Below are 19902 nucleotides of genomic sequence, written 5' to 3'. Positions count from 1 at the left end.
TAATATTAAAATATAGTAGAAAACAGTCCATGAATCGTGAAAAAAAACAACACAAAATTTTGGAAAACATCACAAAACCCCTGGGAAAGCCGGTTTACATAACTGGTCTAGCGCTCAACATGTTAACGGGTAAGTTAACACTTCGTTTTCGTTCGTTTTTGTGCTTTGATTTATTCTTCTACAGAAATCTAAATAAACACAAAGTTGTTTTTTTTATAAAAGAAAATTTTATTTTCTTCATCATCCTCTGTCAAACGTTCCGTTATCGATGCTATGTATGCTTTTCTGTTTTGTTTTGATTTTTTTTTAATATTCGTTGCTTGCCCTATCGTAATGGGTGTTGCCACTGTGTGTACTAGTACATATCATACATACATTCATACATGTTACAGGGGGAAGTTAAAGAAGAAAACAGTATCTCAAATATAATGCTAGCATCTCACGCCCTTTCCGTTTAACTCACTTGCATTTTTGCATATTAAATTTCGATCCATCTACTGCGCATTACTACCTTTAGTACTATTACTTCCAAGATGGGGTTTTTCTGTTTTCTACAACTCTGTTTAACAATACATCATCATCATTATCATCATCATCATCATCTTCATGATCGTTTTGCTTAGCAACTATTACTTTTAATTACTTTCTTCCTACATTTTCCCCCTTTGCTCTCTACGCGATTTACAATGCCTCGGTTCGTTTGATTGTTGTTTGTTTGCCAGCATTGTAGCCACACTTTCCACCTGCAGGGCGGAAGCTCTTCCGACGATATGTTACGATCGCTTATCACCTTTACATATTTTTGAGTATTTCCATATTGCTCGTTTATTGCATGCCACGGTTCTACAGTATTTACAAAAACAAAAAATATTAAAGAGAATATTTCACACATCGCTAGTGGACGCGATAGCAGCAGTGGACGGATTTGTTTATGTGAAGTTCTCTTCTTTCACTCTCTCTCTCTCTCTCTCAGCTCCCTCAGCACGTTGCCACCGCGTCTGATTCGGGTTAGGTTGGGACAGGAAGGATGGGAAGTTCGTTGGGTTTCAAAAAATAAATTAGATCTTTTTCAGCATTTTGTTTTGGCGAGGAAGGGATGGGAAAAGGAGAGGGGGAAAAAGGGAAACCAATAGTTAACGGCTCCAGCTCAGTACTCGTACGTGCCGAACACGTGCGCACCGCGACGCTGGGAGGTGGCGGCCGAGCCCGCCTCAATGGCTACCGGGCTGCCGTGGTACAGCAATGGCGCCGGCGGTCGGATCGCCGTCCGCCGGAACTCGGACGGTGCGTACGCCGGCTCGAACGGCACAAACTCGCTGTCCGGCTGGTGGACGTACCGGTTGCGGAAGAAGTTCTGCGGCGCACTGCGCGTCAGCGGCTTGAGCGTCGGGTTGAGCGCATCGTTCAGCGTCACATCGTACTCGTCGTCGTACAGCTGGTCGAGCGTTTTCACGTTCACCACCTCCTGCTGCTGCTGCTGCTGCTGTGGTGGTGCCTGCGATGGTGGTACCGGTGGCGCTTGCTGCTGATTGCGCTGCTTGCCGGACACTGCCTGCGGTGTGGTGGCACCGTCAATGTCGATGCGGAACGGGGCCGGCTTTTCCGGCTCGGACGACTTGCCGCCGGCCGGCTGCTTCGCTACACCTACCGGCTGTAGACCGCGGGCCAGGTACGGGTTGCCGCCGCGGCTCGGAAGAAACGGCCGCTTGGTAGAGCGCACCGGTGCCCGTGCAGTGCTCGCGCTCTCCGTCGCCGGTGGCTCCCGCTGCTGGGACTTTTTCGACTTGAAGTTGCTGTACAGAGCGGCCTGCGGTCGGGCAATCACAGATGGGCGTGGCGCGGGCACATCGTACTCGGCATCTTCCTCCTCCTCCACTCGTTCCGGCAGCACGTTGCGGTTCGGTTTGGAAGGCGCTGGCGCTGACTGCTGCTGGTGCTTTATGCCACCACGCGACCCACCCTTGGCGAGCTCGGAATTGTCCCTGCCGTTGACGCGCTCGCTCTGCTCCGGCTTGCGCACGCTGCCCGGTGCCGTACGCAGGGGCAAATCTTCCTTCGCCACGATCACATCGTCGTAGTACACCACATCGGACGAAGCGCTCGGACGGGGCGGCTTCCCGTCCGCCTCCTTGCGCTTATCGTCACGCCTGGCCGGTACCTCCTCGTACTCGTCGTAATACTCCGGCTCGGGCGCTGCCGTCGTTGAGCCCTTCGCACCCTGCTTCCCGCCCGCCGCATCCGGATTGACGTACGCGTACTTGCTCTTCTCGTTCAGCGGCACCGGCCGATTGATGCGCGGCGCTGCCCGGGGACGGTCGTAAATGCTCGAGCCGGACGGTTTCACCGTCACCACGTCGTTCTGCTGGCGCCCTTTGTCCGCGGCACGACGTCCACCACCACCACCGTACGATCCGCGTGCATCATAGTCATCGTCCTCCTCCTCGTCGACCTCGTCCTGATAGCGCCGATCGTCGTAGGCCGGCCGCTTGGCCGCTGGTTTTCTCTCCTCCACCACCGAACCACGGCGGCTTTCCGCATCGCCTGCGAACGAGCGACGATCCTCGCCTACCGCCTGCCGGCGACTGTCGACCGTCGGTCGGGATGGCCGCCTTCGTTCGTTCACCGTCGCCACCGGCCGTTTCTCTTCCACCTCATCCAACGGCATGGGACGCCGCATGGGACGCTCATCCGCGACCGGGCGTCGATCACGGTCCCGTCGGCGATCGTCATAGTACCGGCGATCATCGTCCACCACCGGTCGTCGATCTCCACCATTGCGCGGGCGTGTCTTCATGCGGTACGGGCGCCGATCCTCCACATAGTCATCGTCCTCCTCGACACGGTCACGTTCCCGCTCGCGGTAGCGCACCCGATCGAACCGCTCGTCCTCCTCGTAGTCGTCGTACAGTGGGCGGCGATTGCGCGGACGGTTCTTGCGGCGCCGGTTGCGCTCCTCGTAGTAGTCCTCCTCGTAGTCCTCGTCGTAGTAATAGTAGTCGACCTGCGGGCGCCTTCTACGCACCGGTTTGCGCAACGGTTTCGGTCGCGATGGAACCGTCGTGGGAGCGGCCGTAGTTGACGTTGTCGGTGGTGGTTTGATCGTGGTCGTGGTGGTCGCCTTATACAGTGGCTCGTTACTGAAAACATCACAAAAACACCCAATCGTTTAGAACAATTTCATTTTAAATTCCAAACAGATTACACTTACCGGAACCAGTATTTGGGCGAGTTCTTGCAGTCCACCTCCGACGCGAAATGGCAGATGAAGGTCTTCTGATCGAAGGCCGTATAGTTGGCGCACAGGAAGTCGTACCGAATGCCGTGAATGCAGTGATGGTACAGCTGTAGGAATAAGGTCCACCGAAAAATCGAAAAAACAATTAACTCCACGAGAAAAAAACAAGTGGCGAATGGCCATCGACTTACCTGACAGTTGTACTTGATCGAGGCGTAGAATCCATCGTGCAGTTTCGGATCGCACGTGAACTCGATGTCCTCCTCAGACGGTACCGAGTCCAGGAAGGGATAATTGGACAAATTGAATCTAGCGGTAGCGGAAAAGGGCATACGAGATTAATATGGAAGGGGGCATAGGTTTTCGTGAGCGACGCACTACCCGGCCGTGACTTACCCTCGCAGCTCTCGAGGCAAATTTGGATCCCAGACATAGTCGACCTGCGGTATGCCGGTTAGAGGAGCCTTCGTCACTGCATCGTCGCCTTGTTCGACGGCCTAGAATGGGAAAGGAAATTTGAAAATGATTCAATGTCAATTATTAGACGGTTGGAAAATTCATGCTTAATCGGGTAATTTTGTAATTAGGAAATTATTCTTCGGAGCCAAATAATCGCTACCACCATATTGATTGATCTTTTAACTATCATTTTGTGTTACGCGGACATACATTCAATATCGATGAAAAGCATAACAATCAGAGGTCTATTTGAAATTGCTGGTATAAAAATAACTTGAGGATTAAATTCAACGCGGAAAAAGCCAATTTGCCAACAAGTTCCGCCGTAAAGCAGACTTATAAATGCGAATGTGAAGAATGAGCAGTAAAATCTTTAATTATTTTGAAGCACATTTCATTTAGACTAGTTAGTTTGGCCCGGTTAAAAACCTACGCAACGTAAAGCACCCCTTAACTCCAAGATGTACGCCAAAAGAAGCGACTCCCAAACTGGTGCCAGTTCAGGAACTAATGCCAAACGCTTAATTGATGTGTTGATTGTTCTGGAACTGATAATGATATTGATCTTGGTCTCCTGAACCAACAACGGAACTGAGACTGACTCCGAATTCGAATTGTTCCTGGAACAGATCCCGATCCAACATTGGTCCTAAAACTGATCCTACACCAGTACTGGTGATCCAAGATTAATACCGATCCTGGAATTGATTCTGATCGTATACCAACACTGGAACTGAATTATATCCCATACTGGTCCTAAAACTGATCCCAAGCCCATTGCGATCCAATACCGTTTCTGGAACTGATCCCGAACCCGTACTGATGCTGGTAGTAATCCTATAGGAATACCGTTCCTAAAACTAATCCCCAACTAGTAACGGTCGTGGAACTGATGCCTAACCAACATCGGTACTAAAACTACTGATTAAAGATTAATACCGTTGCTGGAATTAATTCTGATCGTATACCGGTACTGGAGTTGAATTCCATCCCGTACTAGTTCTAAAACTGATCCCAAGTCCATTCCGTTCCAATGCCGTTTCTGAAACTGATCCTGAATCAATACCATTCCTGGCACCGATCCCGAACCCATACCGATTAAATTTTACCCCAAAATTTGTTCGTGGATTTGTCTCAGTCATGGAACGCATCACGAACTTATCCTGTAGTCGTGGGAGCACGGAATCGGACCTACCCGATTCCGATTCCGTGTTTGGAATAAATACCGGAGCCGATTCCGATTCCGGAGCCTGTTCCGAAATTGAATACGGAATCAATTCCGGATTCGGAGTAGGTTCCGGAATCAGAATCTGCTCCGGAATCGGAATGGACCTGCGAATCGCAATTTGTTCCTGTTACAGAATCAGAATTGACTCCAGAATTGGAATTAGCTCCCGAATGAGAATCAGTTCTTGAATTGAAATAGGATTTTTCCCATCACTATTATCCTGATCTTCTAACCAGTATAGTTCTTACTTCGAAGCAGCAGCTGATTCCGCTATTATATGTATCAATAAACCCGTTCTCAGCAACATGTCTATTTTTTCTTATTGTGAATTTCGGCGTAGACATTCGTAACAAAATTTAGAGTTTTTGCCTCAATAATCCCCAAGCATTAAATAGCTTATCCAATTCATCAATTATAAAACAACACCCACTATTGCTCTCCACCTGGCTCTCCAACAAATATGCACTGTTTCCATTTTTCATAGCACACATTATCTCTCACCATTATCAACATAATCATTTCGAAACATCTATTCAATTTGTTGCTATTATTTCAACCTTCGGTACATACTGCGTGCAAAAAATCGCTCAAAAGCTGTCAATTACCTACGACTACAGTATGCGTATGGCAGTAGACAATTGAACCGTTCAAGATGAAGTGTGGCACGTTACGAAACAAAATCCCTCTCCCCTCAAAGTACGAGGTTTGGTGGGAGTGATCGTGGCTGGTGTAAAATTATCCTCCCCCGTCGACACGCGTTAAAATCGTCCGTCCGTCGACACGCGTTATCTCCGAGCCAACACAAGGAAAATCTGCATCCCCATGACTATTTGCCCGGTAATGGTGTACAGAAATGGTCACTTCCACTCTCGGTCAGGTGGGCTGCATATCGCCGGAAATGATCGTCGTTGTTGCACTGGAACAACGAACCCAACTTCCGTACGGGCTGGTTGATCTCGCGTTTTTCGATACCCTTTTTCCGCAGATTTTTCTTCCCTTTTCCATGTCCATTATTTTGTACTTTTTTGTTAAATCCGTTTGCCAAACGTGTACGTAATCGCGTTGCCAAAACAAAATGCACACTGTGTGCGAACGGTATTAAAAACGCAATGACGACTACATATCGGACACGGTGCAGTGCAACGCAAAACTTTGCGCAAAACGACATAGAGTTTTCTCTCTGACGCTCGACGCCGACACCGATCGATGGTGAAAGAAAAGAAAAGGTGAAATTTCCTCGCTATGCCTTTCTTCTGTCCGGTCAGACGCCGCTTGTTCCGCCAGAGCCACAGTTTTGCATGCCACGGTGTAGTATACATTGTGCAGTACAGCACAGCGTTTGTTTGGCGGTGCGGGAATTATTATCGGAACGGTATGCTCTTATGCCAGGTGGAAGCTTTCTATCTGGCCACGAGAGGCTGGGCCAACGTTTGCAACGGGTTAATTAGTGACGATGATGATGATGATGAGGTTGTTGTTGGTGGGAGGGTTTTCAGCTGTTTAAGAATCTGTACTCTCGATGCCGGTTGCAAGCGGGTCGGGTTTGGGTTGTTGAACTGCTGTTTCGTAACGTCTACGCGGGGTGTCTTCTTATTTCGTTGCACGATTGCCATTTCATGATCATGGTGGAAGGTCTTGCGATTATGGATGGGTTTGTTTAATCTTTCTTTACGTAATTCATGTTGGCCGTACCGTTTAGAGGGATAAATTTCATTTCAAAATAATTACCATCAACCGTATAATGCTCAGTGATAGAGGAACAATATTGATTAGAGCAATTTGGACAAATATTGGCCCCTAAACACACTCATTTAGATTCTCTTAAGCAAACAATTTGCCTTAGATATGCATTGTGAGTTATATATTTTAGTCGGTTTTGTTCATTTTTTTTCATGAAACATCCGTCTCACAACTTCTGTCCACCTTCCCATCGACCATCCCAGCTTGATAATGCACCGACCATGCAATCGGTAAAGAATGTTAACTCAATTAATATCCCACCGGCAAAGGTTCGAAAGAAGTGCCGACAAATTTCCAAAACCGAAAACAAAACAAACAAAAAATTTACCCCAAAAAAATGCAAACCTTCTCTCGAACGTCGGGGATTACCTAACCCGTGTGAAAACATTATCTAAGCGCTAGAAAAAGCGCTCCTCCTTCTGAGCTCCCACAGCCGATCGCAGTTAACCTCAATTTTGAATAATTGTGCGTGACGAAAGTGTCATTTTTTTTATCAACTTTTTAAATCCATACCAAAGCACGAACGGTTCATTATCTATTCCGGAATGGTGCGCCCTCGGCCGGCTAGCCAGAATCGGCAATGAGTTTTGTGTAATAAATCGAGAGAAATTAGTTCAAAAATGCAAGCGCCGTGATCGACAGGAGGGGCGAGGGAACCGTTTTAGCTTGCTTGAAGGTGTCATCGATTGCTACGCGCCACCGGGACGCCCTTCTCTTGCGCTGGTTCCTGTGCCGCGTAGTACTTCCGCTTCGTCGCTTTTGATCGATTGCCATTTTCAATAACGGTCGTTTTTTTTTTTTTTTTTGGTTACGGTTCCGCTCGTTCAACATTCATCGGGCGTCGATCGGTAGCGGGAAGGGTCTTTTGCTTTAAATTTCACCCATCGGGACAAAAGCTTTTCAGTGTAATAGTGTGTGCGTCCGTGGTTGAGTCATCCATGGGTAGAGCTGGAGCGGGCATGAAAATTAAATCATTCACATTACCAGCACATGCACACAAACGCACAAACAGACAGACCGATTTGCATCGCAAGCAGCTGGAACGAAAGCAGATTGCGTGGGCAAAAGTGCATGAAATCATCGTTCGTTTGTCCGGATTATGTTTTGACGGTTTAATTCAAAGTTTTGAACGTGTTGATTGTATGCAGATCGGAATGGATAATTAGCTTATGCTTTTCATTTGTAAAAATAAGGCTCTAAATGAAGAATAGTGGAAACATATTACGTGCAAAGCTAAGTTACGTAGCAATAGTTCGAATCAAATAATTACAATATTTAATCAAAATCATGATAAAATAAAGAAACATTCAAAAAACTTAATAGAAGTCAAATAAGTCAACTAATTTAAATAATGAGTCATTTTTTACTGCTGGAAATCAAATTTAGAAGAAAGCAATATTTAAAAAAAAACACAATCAAACAAAACCTCTCAAAATAAGTAGCAACAAAGCGTACAAAAACAATCAAAACTTACCCTTCCTTCTTTATTTGCAAAGACATAATGTCGAGCACAAAGTTCAAGATCAAGTTCAAGATCATCCTAAGGCCCTTTTCGACTGCAACGTAAGCGTGATACTATGACACCACAACCGGGACCTTTTACCTGTTTCTGGGCGGTCTCGAACGCAATACACCCTCCACGGGGGCAAGCCACTTCCTCGCTGAGGTCACCATTTCGTTCCGGGCTTCCGGCCAACCGTATTCATTGGCCATTGCTGTGCAACAAAGTAACGAAACCTGTCACCAAATGCAAATGACGACGTTGGTACGGTTGCAGGTAGCAGCATACTATGCTACTAACGACGCAACGACCAAAGTGGCCGATGGCCGGTTTCGTTCACCATAAAAGGTGCCACCTGGGCAACAGCACGTTAAACACGGGCCGATGATTAGGCCGTTCGTGGCACGTGCCCATCCATTTCGGCATCGTAAAGAGGGAAGAAAGCGGAGACTGGCGAGGTTTTATGTTGCAATAGTTCGTGTGGCACGAAACTGGTGAATCCTCCTCGTTCGTGATTAGTTAATGAATAACCTGTACAACCCGTTAGGCAGGGTTGATTGTTTGGAAATATTTTCGAGTCCCGCCCAACGAGACCGCCCAAAACAAAAGGGCACCCATCTCGTTACGGGGAACGTTAGTATACGTTTGCGCATCGGTTAACCCTTTTTCGGAAGGCTTTCGGTGTCGTAAGCCGCTTTTTATAGGTTAAGGTTAATGCAAACGACCGATATGCGCACGGCTTCGGTGGGCGGTCAGCTCAGATAACACGATGGCATAAGGCAAGTGTGTCATCGACACCATTCGTTAGGCACGCAAGCGACTATCAGTTACGGACCGCCACGGGGCGCCCTCTGCCGGATAATGCTTGAGGTACAAAGCTGTACTCCACCGTACAGTGCACGCAAGCAGTGGGCGGGTTTGACATTTAACAAGCCAGACACACTCCAACATCTCAACAACGCCTACTGTATCGTAACCGTGCCGTGGGATTAAGGTTTGGTGCGTTTACCCAACGCGCAACGTGCACTACCGCAACGCAACTAAGAACGCTTTCGTGCGAACTCGCCTGGTGTCGCTAACCTCATTTATTCTTTCCACACACATACACACACACGCAGTAATGATCTTTATCTCGCTCTGATACCCCTTGCTTTGCTGGAGCCGCTGAAATCAGCCGCTCTGCTGGTCGGTGTAGTCGGCACGCATTGAGCGAAAAAGCGGTTACAGATCGCTATCGCACATATGGCATGCAAGCGCGCAACGAGAAACCCCATGCCATGCAGCGCTACAGTAACGGCACGCACAGCCACGAGAGATCTTGTGCTAGGCATAACCCTACCTTACCTGCCACTCAAGAACAAGTGTGGCATTCAGAACAGGTTCAGCGTGCCTTGACAAGAACCCACGATAGCACCACCAAAAGCCGTGCCGTAAAGGGGGCCCATATGTACGTATGTTTTGCAACCCCAACCGCCACACAAACACAAACACACACACACAGACACAATGGGAAACAGTTCACGGCACTTGCATTCTATTGCGTTCGACCGTCGGTATGCCGTTTCTTCCGAAATGGATAACGTTTTAGATTTGTGTTTTAGCTACACGAGAAACACCACAGCAACCGACAGGTGAATGGAGCATTTTTGCAGCTACGTCAAGGCCGCGGGATTAATTGCACCCAGCACGAACGAGCCGTGGGTCCGATAGTCCAAAAATAATTAGTCGAAATACGTCGTTCGTTGGCCGAAACGAAAGCATTTTCGATGTAATATGACCGAAAAACTGTGTGTTTACCAACTGCGCGACCGTTTCGAGGGGTTCGTCGCTTAACCCCACTGTGTGCGTTTAAAAGCGGTTCAAATTGGTTGTGGCAATAGTGCAGAAGAACGTGGATGTAGAATGAAGTGTGCTGATTGGATGAATTCTAGGAAAGCTACACAAATTGAACGTGTGGCTTGTGTAAGAGCACACGAAACAGCGCCATCTGTGTGAATTTGTACCCAAAACACGTGGCTTCTCCAAGTCAAACGCGTTTCAAACAACCCATAATTGACCTAAAATTGTGCTCAACATGCGGTACGCTTCCTCCTTAACCTTTTCGGGTGGGATTGAAGTACAGAAACGATCCATTCGTACGAGTTAATAAGCAAAGTGCGCCGACAAAGTGCAGGGTCCGTCCATCATCCACACCGGACGCAAATGCCGAACCCCGCGGTAAGCCGTCGACATTCTGTTTCGGTAAAGTAATCTCCTGTAGCATCGGTCGAACATAACCGCACCAAACGCCGCACACCATCGCCCGCGAAGCGAAGCGAATCAAGAACACCAACAGGCCCCGCGTGACAGCATTTGCATCTTAATTATGCCATTACGACGCATTGTGGCACCCGCCGACATGGGTGATAGGTGGGGTTAGTGAACCACCGCCTGCCCGAAACCCAACTCCAAAAGATGTCGACCGATGCCATCACACACACACACAAACGGTGGTGATGTGGTGCTGCTCTCCACAAAGCTGTTTCCAGTCAAGCTTGTTTTTTTTGTTGCTAAAGGTTAAGTAATGCTACAATCGACATTTATTTGAATACACTTTACCACGGTGGTTGGAGCCTCTTCAAAGCATGTTTGCTGGACGGTGTGTATGTGTCTGTACTCCTGCCCCTCTTTTCCGTGCGAGCCGTTATTATGAGTTATAAATAATTGCTGGCCATCCTTGCGTGCGGTATGTCCCAGCACAGCACAGAAAAAACCCTTTCGCGATGGTAACTATTACGAGTGGTCTATTTAATTACCCGATCGCGCGGACGCAGGCGCACACACCATCGAGCAGCCCGGTGTGTCAGGTGCTTTTCGTCTCTACCAGACACTCAGCTTAGCCATTTAACCGAACCTAAAAAAACGCACACACACACATCACAGCAATCCAGGGTGCGTTTGCTTTCCACCTTCCTGCTGTTGGTTGCCGACGGTGCGCGACGGTTGATTTGTTTGCGCTTGCGCGCTATTCTTATTACGCAAGGTGACGCATTGCCGGCTGGGGCAGCCGAGGACCGAGCCTATTCGGTAATGGGGTTTGGTGACGCTTTTAAGTTTGCCCCCTCCCTCCACTCCTGTTCCTTTCCATCTCTTCGGGGTTTTGGATAAAGTGGGGAAGCTTACGCGAAAGAGCTTAAGAGCAGCTCAAAGTGTGAACAAGAAAGTGGCTGCTCGCACCGTTGCGAATCTCACGCGGCGTTTGGCATTTTGCGTGCAGTGGTGCGTTTTAATTTGCAAAGCTGGAGGAAGATGCGACTCGAGGCGGTTGCTTCAAGCGGCTGCATGCGCTCCGTGACGAATGGGGAAGGTTTATGGCCTTGTGCCGGCTTCGGTGGTGGATGAGAATGTTGTTTACTAAGTCACAGTCACATCAATCATCGGCGCTATCGAAGGGGGATTTTTGCAATGCAATATTAACCTTTGGTGTTTTTCTATAGAATTAATCGAAAATACTTGAGGTTTTAGGGGAATTGAAATTAGGGGAATTTAAGAGTTCTGGGTTCTTCTCGTGTCAAGGCTGATTTCCTAATTCATTTACCAACTCTTAATATTTGCAGTATCAAAAACATACAAAAAGTAAGCCATCCAAGCGTCATAGTTGTCAAAGTCGATATAGTCGACATTCAAATTAAATATTTTTTTTATTTTATAACAAAGGACGCAAGTGTTCCAAGCTAAATGTTGTGATCATCTAGAAGCATTTTAGTAGTTTCTTCAGCATAAATCAGCAGAAAATTAGATTCTTCTCGTGTGTTCAGTGTTTGGTACTAAGAAACCCCTATCCTATATCAAAAGCGCCATCTGGTAGCAATGTAAGTCAAGCTGTGGCATTTGTTACTGGCCCATTTTACACGCCTATCTGTCTAGCTTACCTGATAAATAGTTGATTTTTTAAAGACTGTGTTGCTTCCTAAAAGCCCATCAAAGCATAAATTAATCTAAAAACAATACATTTCGAACGATACAATGTTGCAACCCCACTGGAATTTCTGAAAACATGCCTGAAATTCCTTTTGCTCGTGATATGTAGCAACAAATATTACATAAAAATCCACTTTGTACCATTTCCACCAGAGTTATTTTCCTATTCTGCAAACTCCCCCCCCCCCCCCCCCCTGGGCACCAAGCTCAGCTTTTTTTAAACCGCACATTTTCCATTTTCCATTTTCTACTTCCTGCAATACTTGACCGTTCGGGCTGGTTTTTTTTTGCTGTTGTTGTCTCTACTCCAATTACATGACCACCGTTTGGACTACCAACCACGGCAACCGTGGCACCATCATAATTTGTTCACAATTGCAACCACAAACTGTGTGTGTGTGCGCGCGCGGACAACCTGTAATGGTCCATTACAACAGCACTTGGTCCACACAACGGTTGCAGAGGACACAGAACAACGCTCCGAAGGACAACCGTTTCGGCACACGAACGCGGAATCGACCGGTGTACGACCGTCGCCGACATTTGTAGCATTTGCACCGTTAATTAACACCCAATTAGACCACCCGGCCCGACCCCGCGTTTGTGGTCGGCTGCAGCACGAATACGTTCCGCGAAAAACGTAGGGGTAGGTTTTCACTTTTCGGACACTTGCACTCGATGACCTAATTCATGCAAACCGATATATGGCATTGGCATACTTAACGGCGGGTGTTTGTTTTTGTGCCAGATTCTTACGTCCGCCGTGACATTAGATAAGTCACGATGCGGAATCGATTGGCTACAAGGCTACAAGGGTTAGGTACGAATGAGCATTAGGCGGCGCTCTAGCAGCAATCGAACACGACATCCGACACGAACAAACCCATATAATCATATGGAGGTGCACTGTCAGACACAAACAAACAAACAAGACAAACATCGAGTCGAACATGTCAGTTGATTCTGTCTTTGATGTTCGATACCCACCTGTGCTTTGAATACCTTGGCTGTCAAACGCTTCTCAGCTACAGTAGATAGAATTCAATTCGGGACAATTTCAAGTTTGTTTTCGTATTTTGTCTCGTTTTCTTCTTAAAATTCGCCTGCAAAATATTTTAAATATCTATCAATAATATTTGCAATGCTTCACAATCAATTTTAACATCAAATATACAGGTTTGAAACGTATTTAACTATTGCGTGTACATAATGCATGTGTATGCACTGTATGTGTTTCGCATGGACGTTTGTTTACATTTTTCAATATTAAATTTGAATGATTTTTATGTTATTATTGATGTGAATAACTAGTAAATTATTTGTTGAATCTTCCCCCTGCGGATGGATATTCATTTTAACTTTGAAAATGCTTCATTTTCGAGATAAAAAGATAGGCGTATTGCAGTGCATCATGACAGGTTTGTAAGACGTCGAACAGCTGACAGAGCACCTATCGAACAGAGTCGTGTTTGTTTGTTTCGTTCGATTGGTCCCAGAGCGCCGCCTTAGGTTAGCAACAAATTGGCATGAATTGGAGTATTTTTAAAGCATTTCAAAGAATACTAAAACAATGACAGCATAATTCCTCTCATGCTTTGGTAGCGCCATCTGTTGTAATATAATTGAAACTTGTACATTTCCAACCACACAGTTGGCTCTGTTCTTGTATTCTCTCTTCCCTTTAATTCATCTGCCTGAACGTATTTTGATTTTTCTTCGATCCCGCACAACCAACAATGCGCCGGACAACAACCTCCAGTTGTGAGTTTGCCCTTTTCACTCCCCGACGACCGGTTTGACCTGTGTGAACTCGATTATGAATGCCTCATCACCGGCTGCCGGCCCACTCCTGCTCAAGCTCCCGGTGCAAGTGCAAGAGAGGAAACGAAAATCCCACTTTCTGTTGGCCCCCGGTATTCGGTTGCCTCACACAGCTGGAAGGACATTACGTCATCCGCCGCCTGGTTGGGATGTTTCATCAGTGTCACCCGGCTGGACTACTTCGAGATGGTAGCTTGGCGATTGGTCGTTGTGGTAGTTTCTTTGGTCGAAACAGTTGTTTTGGCGCTTGAATCTACCCGCGATGAGGATGCACTGCTTGTATTGCATCCAAAATAAAACCGAAAATGGATGGCCAGCTGTCCGCTTGGTTGGTGGGTTCATTATCACGTCGCTTGATCCGAAATGCGCTACTTCAACAGAAAATTGAGTTGTAGATATTCATTTCTATTCCAAAAATAAATCATAAAATACCTACCACAATTTTCAAACTAATGCTTCAAATGTCGGTCAACTGCTTCGATACGCTTCCAGGGCATTCAGTCACATTCAATTTCATATATCTTATGCGCAATCTTACATCATAGCGTGCTCCGGCCATTAAAATGCCAATTTTGTTCGTTTTTTGTTGTTGTACGGGACTCGACCGGGTATGCTCGATGTCAACCGAGTCACCCGGGGGGAGAAACGAGGTGACACATTTCCAACACAAGCAAGCCAAGGGATGGATCGAAAACGGGGCCATGCCATGAGCAGTCAGCGAGGGAAAAAGGGCTCATTCACCGCCCACACAGTAACACCGTTCGGTGGCATACGGCACAACATCGTACTGTAATGGAAAGCGAAAGGCAAAACGCTCGTATTACACAGCACCACGTATTACACACCTCCTCCGCAAAGCCCTTTCCAAGCCCAGGCTGGACCTTCGTTTCACAACACCCATGCCCCTGGACGCCCCTGGAAATAGAGGGAAAGGGCACACAAACAGACAAACTTGAAAAAAAAACACACGCATCACTTCTGTCCGCGACGATTAACATGTTGCGCAAAAATGGCGCGTAATTCTTGACAAAGCGCTTCTGGGCAGCGCTGCTCAGCGCATAACTCATACGCACAAAACGGGCGGATGGTGGGTTAGCTTTTCTTTCCGCACAAGAAAGGGTTTTGCACGGGCGTATGGAGCGGCGTAAGCGTTACCGAGCTTACACTTACATAAAACATTTCCATTCCACTGCCAATACGCAAACGCATGAAACCGATCAGTCGAATCGCAACATAAGTGGAGCACTTTACACAGTCACAATCGCGATCGTTCCTTTTACGATTGATTAGATACCCCTTTGTGTAGGACCCTCCTTAATTGGGCTCGGACGGCTGATCTCATTTTCCCACTTAAATCGCTTACGCATTGACCTACCTCATCTTCTGCTTCGGCCGATTCTTCCGTTGTCGATGTGGCGGCGGCGGTCGTTGTGCTGGTGGTCGTAGTCGTCGTCGTGGTGGCCGGACCGCGGCCGAAGATTAGTGACGTTGCCTTCAACCCGTCCACTCGGACCATCAGCGCTATTATGACTGTAACAAACGGTAACAAGCCGGAAATAGGATTAGAATGTTAATGGCATCACCGTCAAAAGCGTCAAGGTTTGGACAGAGTGCTCCATCAGCAGCAACATAAATCCTTGCAGGAATGATTTTAATTACACGGTGCAAACAGCTGCGGTGTGGTTTGAAAGGTACACTAAAGGAGCCACACTTTGATTGAAGGAATTAATGAATATATTTAGTGTTGACTCATAAACTTACCCGCAAACAGTAACAGCCATCGTCGGATCTTTTTCATAGTTTTCCCTGCGAACGCGAAAGCAAAGAAGAAAATAATAATTAGTGCATATGAATCATATATTAAGATACACGTGTAACGCATTCACAGTGATTGACAAATGTGTAAGCATGTTAAAAGTAAAAACAATCTTCATCGTCTTGGCCGGTTGGCCAGCAACACGATAAGCCCGGCTTAACCTCTCTGCCCAGCGGCAAAGCAACCCATTGTATCGTTTTTCGCCATCAGGGTCGGGTGTGGTTTGCTTTCCGTGCCGCTGACCTTGACGGACCACCATCATTGTACAATGGTTATTGGCAAATTAAGCACAACAAAAAAACTGAGCTCCGATGATGCTGCAACATCGACCACATGAATGTGCATGATCCCGGCCCACCAATCGAGATCGAACGAAGATCGGTCGAAGTACGTCAGCGTACTGCTGCTGCTGATCGCACCAACAAGATAACCGTGAAGCTGACGCTCCATGCACACATACATACAGCGTGATGAATGCATTTATAACTGCCACCGGCTGGCGTCTTCACCCGTCTGAGCTCGTTGGCTCGTTTGGCGTTAATGGGGAAGGAAATTATTGATGCCACCAAGCAAGGATGGATGAAGTTTGTGATAAGCATGGTGATGTGATTACCCGACCCTCACAGACCCGATCGATCTGTGAAAGCCACCGTTCATTGCCATTGGAAGGTGGAAGATTGATCGAAAATCGAAGCTGCTGGAACGGGTCGGTACGGTGAAGATTGGCGTGCATGAATGGCGATCGGATGGCGCGATAGAGGGCACGTATTGCCAGACTGATGAGGTGTAAATGAATGTACCAAGGATGAAGAACTAGGTAATGCTTGAAGGGTACACTTCATAGATTATCATCATTTTAAGGCATTGTTTTCAATAAATTGGCGAGAAATAGAGTTAATTTACAAATATGTTCTTTATGAAGTACAAATTGTCCAGGGGATTGTCATGCAACAACTTTTGAACGTAATCATTTTGGAGTCTCGATTTGCATTTTAAATTACTCAGCAAAAACGTCAACCACTGTGTGATCCCTTTGCGCAGCAACTGTAAACTCCCCCAAATTATCACCCACGCTTGCTACAATCTGTAACACTCATAATGGAAGCGTACACGAAACTACTGCCCGCCACTCAACTGCATACTGCCTACGCGGAAGTCAACGTGACAGAAACGACAGCGAGCTGAACAACAAATGGTAACGCGGAAACGCCACACCAACGACACGGCCATCATCCACCGGTGGCATAATCAGGCACAACCACGGTGCAAACAAACACTTACACACAATCACTTCCTCCCATCGTTTGGGGCTGTTCTTCCTTGGTGAGAAACCAGCGCCACAGAACTGGCGGGTACGCCAGCGCCAAAGAGAGAGGGTTCCTTTGTGGTGCTACAACTATAACTTTTAACCGGTCATTAACTTGACAGCTGGTACAGGTACCCGAACGGGAAGCTGCGTTCATGCTGCGCTGCAAACAGAAGCACGACAAACGAGCGTTGGCTTTGTCCGGCTGGTAGTGCGGCACCGTCGTACCACCGCAGTGTGCCAACTTCTTGAATGGCTTTGGCAACGTGCCGCACAGACACAATAGAACCGATAGAGCCATTCCACGTACGGTTCCCATACCAAGGGGGCATCGTTTCTTGTGCGTTTTTATTAACATCTTAACGCACTGCCAGCCGCTGGTTGCCGTCTAAGCTCATGGACAGCAAGTTTTTTGTTGCTGTACTCTTTTCAATTCACGCTCGATTGGTGCTTATCTTGGCTGCCATACACGAGCAACAGGCCATAAAAGAGCCACTCCATAGGGAGGGGAGCGAATGAAAAACTCGCCATCATCATGGCTACAACTGAGCCACCGAACAGACTCGTACTGATTCTTGCTCGGGAGTGATCTCCCCTCGGCTGGGGGTATAAAGAACCCACCGGAAGCCTAGCCCTTGCTGGAGTTCATAACTTTGCATCTTAGCAGTATGTAAATGTCACTAGTTTTGTCACGCGGCTCTGGCGTGCGATGGCAATGGCCCTGCGCACTGAAGGTCACTGGTGTAACAGATTGTAAACACAGAACAGCCCAAGCGAGGTTCGTCGCTGCACGTTGCGCATTGAAGTCTTTTGTTCAATTTTGCTAAAATATCTCTCCAAAACCATGGCTTTGAACGCTTCTTCTTACAGAACGATTAAAGATCGTTTAATAATAATAAAAGCATGTGTAATTTCAATCAAAGCCCGCTACTTTAATGTTATTTCGCTCCAAAACCATTTCTAATTACATCTCTGGTGATGCACTTTTCTTTTCATTGTTTCATACCCATTCGAATCTACTAAACCGCTATTACGGTTCTCATTAGTAAAAAAAACAACGCCCAGCCACACACACACACACACACACACACTACTCCCTTGCTCGCTCAATGCGCTTGGCAAGAACCAGATTTACCACTTCTATCGCACCTTGCCCTGCCACCGCTGGACACTGGACGTCCTTCACGGCACACCGGATTCACATTCACTTTTCCTGCCCGAGCGCAACAACCAGCGGGTGTCGACTTGGAAAGTGACTTGGACTTAGTGGCAAATCGTAGCAACTGCAGCGAAAAGGCAACGTATCGTTCCGTCTCTCGGCCTATACTGGGATGTGTTTATTTTTCTTAATTATATTTCATGTTACTAAGCCGGGCGGACTACACAACATGCGTATTGGGAAGCTTTACGCTGCGGTACGGTTTGCCTCGCCTCCCTCACCAGGTTGGAGGATGGTAAGGTTGACGCGATGGCAATCGAAGAGTTCGGTGCACTATTTCAATATAGCCAGACATGTGTGTGGCGTGCATGGTGGCAATGGTTTACCTTGGGAGCGAGAAAACTCGCCTCGTACGGTTCCGTTCGCTATGGTGCGTTTGCACAAACCGACGATCTGAAAGTTGCCTTTTGTTACTGTGATAATTATGTGGTGGCGTTAAATGTATTGCCTTTATTGAGAGAACTTTAAGGAAGATTTAATGTAATAGCATGCGTGAAATGAAAGCTTGTTTCGTGATCAAAATAAACATCGACAGCTCGACAGCCGAACAGTTACGAAACATATTCTGATCCGCAATTAAAGCATTAGCAAATCATGAAAAAACAGTCTCTTGCTTTCGGCGATAAAATACAATGCAACAAAAACTGACAATGTGGCAACGTTGTTGTGCACCAATCAATAGAACGCGGTTGCATAAAGCGTACCAGAGTTGGTGTAGGATGAGGAAGATCACGATCCGGACAGAGCTTGATCGCCAAAAATAGATATGCATTTGCAAGAGGAAGCGTTCAAACTGTGTGTACGATCACGCTTACATCAGCGCCATTCTAGCTTACAACAAACACCATAGAACAAATGAAAGGCTAACGGGGTTAAAAAACTGTTTCGTAAGCCTTCCCTTCACCTTCTATCTTGCTCTAATAATTGAAGATCAGTATGATGCTATAACCTCACTTTGGTTAATGCGTCTCTTTTTAATAGTGCATCCTTTCTCTAATAGTTTTTTGCACCATTTCCGCGATGAACATCCCTTCAAAAAGCAGTTAGAGAGCAAAGAAGGAGCAGACAGCAAAATGATTTATCGCAACCCGAAATTAGTTTCAGTTACAGTACGATCCGTAGGGCCGTACCACACGTGGGATGAATTGGGAAGCGTGAACATAATAAATTAACACCACTCAAATCCATCAAGCGAAGCAGCGCAAGACATGGTGCGATCGGGGTAGGTAAACATTCACCCGACACCGAAAAGGTAACCTAAGCGACTACGCGTCGGCTGGTACGATCGCACGATCGTACATGATGTTGTTGATGCTGCCAAGATGCCACAAACACACGGCTTAACGGATGGCTCTTGATATTATCAAGCGTGTAGTTTTGAAGGATCGCTCCTTCATCTGATGAGCGCATTCGGAGTGAGAGGGATGACTTTTTTCGCGAAGTTTTGTTCAAGACTAAAAGGCTATTTTTAGACATCATCATTTTGGCACGCCAAACCGTACCGTTGCGGCGTTAAATTAGGATGTCAAGGCTTTCGGTGTTGTTGGTGGCGTTTGTTTTATTTACACCCTTTCAAACTTATTCCCTTTTGCAGCTGCACTGCTTTTCTATCCATTA

General features: G+C 46.8%; 1 protein-coding gene across 9 annotated transcripts in view; it reads right to left on the bottom strand.

Moving 5' to 3' along the window:
* Positions 1 to 207: 207 nt before the first annotated feature.
* The window catches only part of LOC121593608 (zinc finger CCCH domain-containing protein 18), a 40362-nt gene continuing 20667 nt past the window's right edge, over positions 208 to 19902 (bottom strand). For all 9 annotated transcript variants that reach the window (XM_041916132.1, XM_041916130.1, XM_041916131.1 and 6 more), the window contains 6 exons: positions 15706 to 15750; positions 15320 to 15474; positions 3632 to 3732; positions 3427 to 3544; positions 3209 to 3342; positions 208 to 3137 (listed from right to left, as the gene is read on the bottom strand). In XM_041916132.1, the coding sequence (XP_041772066.1) occupies positions 1148 to 3137; positions 3209 to 3342; positions 3427 to 3544; positions 3632 to 3732; positions 15320 to 15474; positions 15706 to 15742 (2535 nt within the window). In that variant the 5' untranslated portion in view covers positions 15743 to 15750 and the 3' untranslated portion in view covers positions 208 to 1147. The remainder of the gene's footprint in view (positions 3138 to 3208; positions 3343 to 3426; positions 3545 to 3631; positions 3733 to 15319; positions 15475 to 15705; positions 15751 to 19902) is intronic.

Source organism: Anopheles merus, chromosome 2L (genome assembly GCF_017562075.2).
Source record: "Anopheles merus strain MAF chromosome 2L, AmerM5.1, whole genome shotgun sequence".
Classification (NCBI taxonomy): Eukaryota; Metazoa; Arthropoda; class Insecta; order Diptera; family Culicidae; genus Anopheles; species Anopheles merus.
Note: the sequence above shows the minus strand (reverse complement) of the source record. Positions and strands in the feature narration are given on the sequence as shown.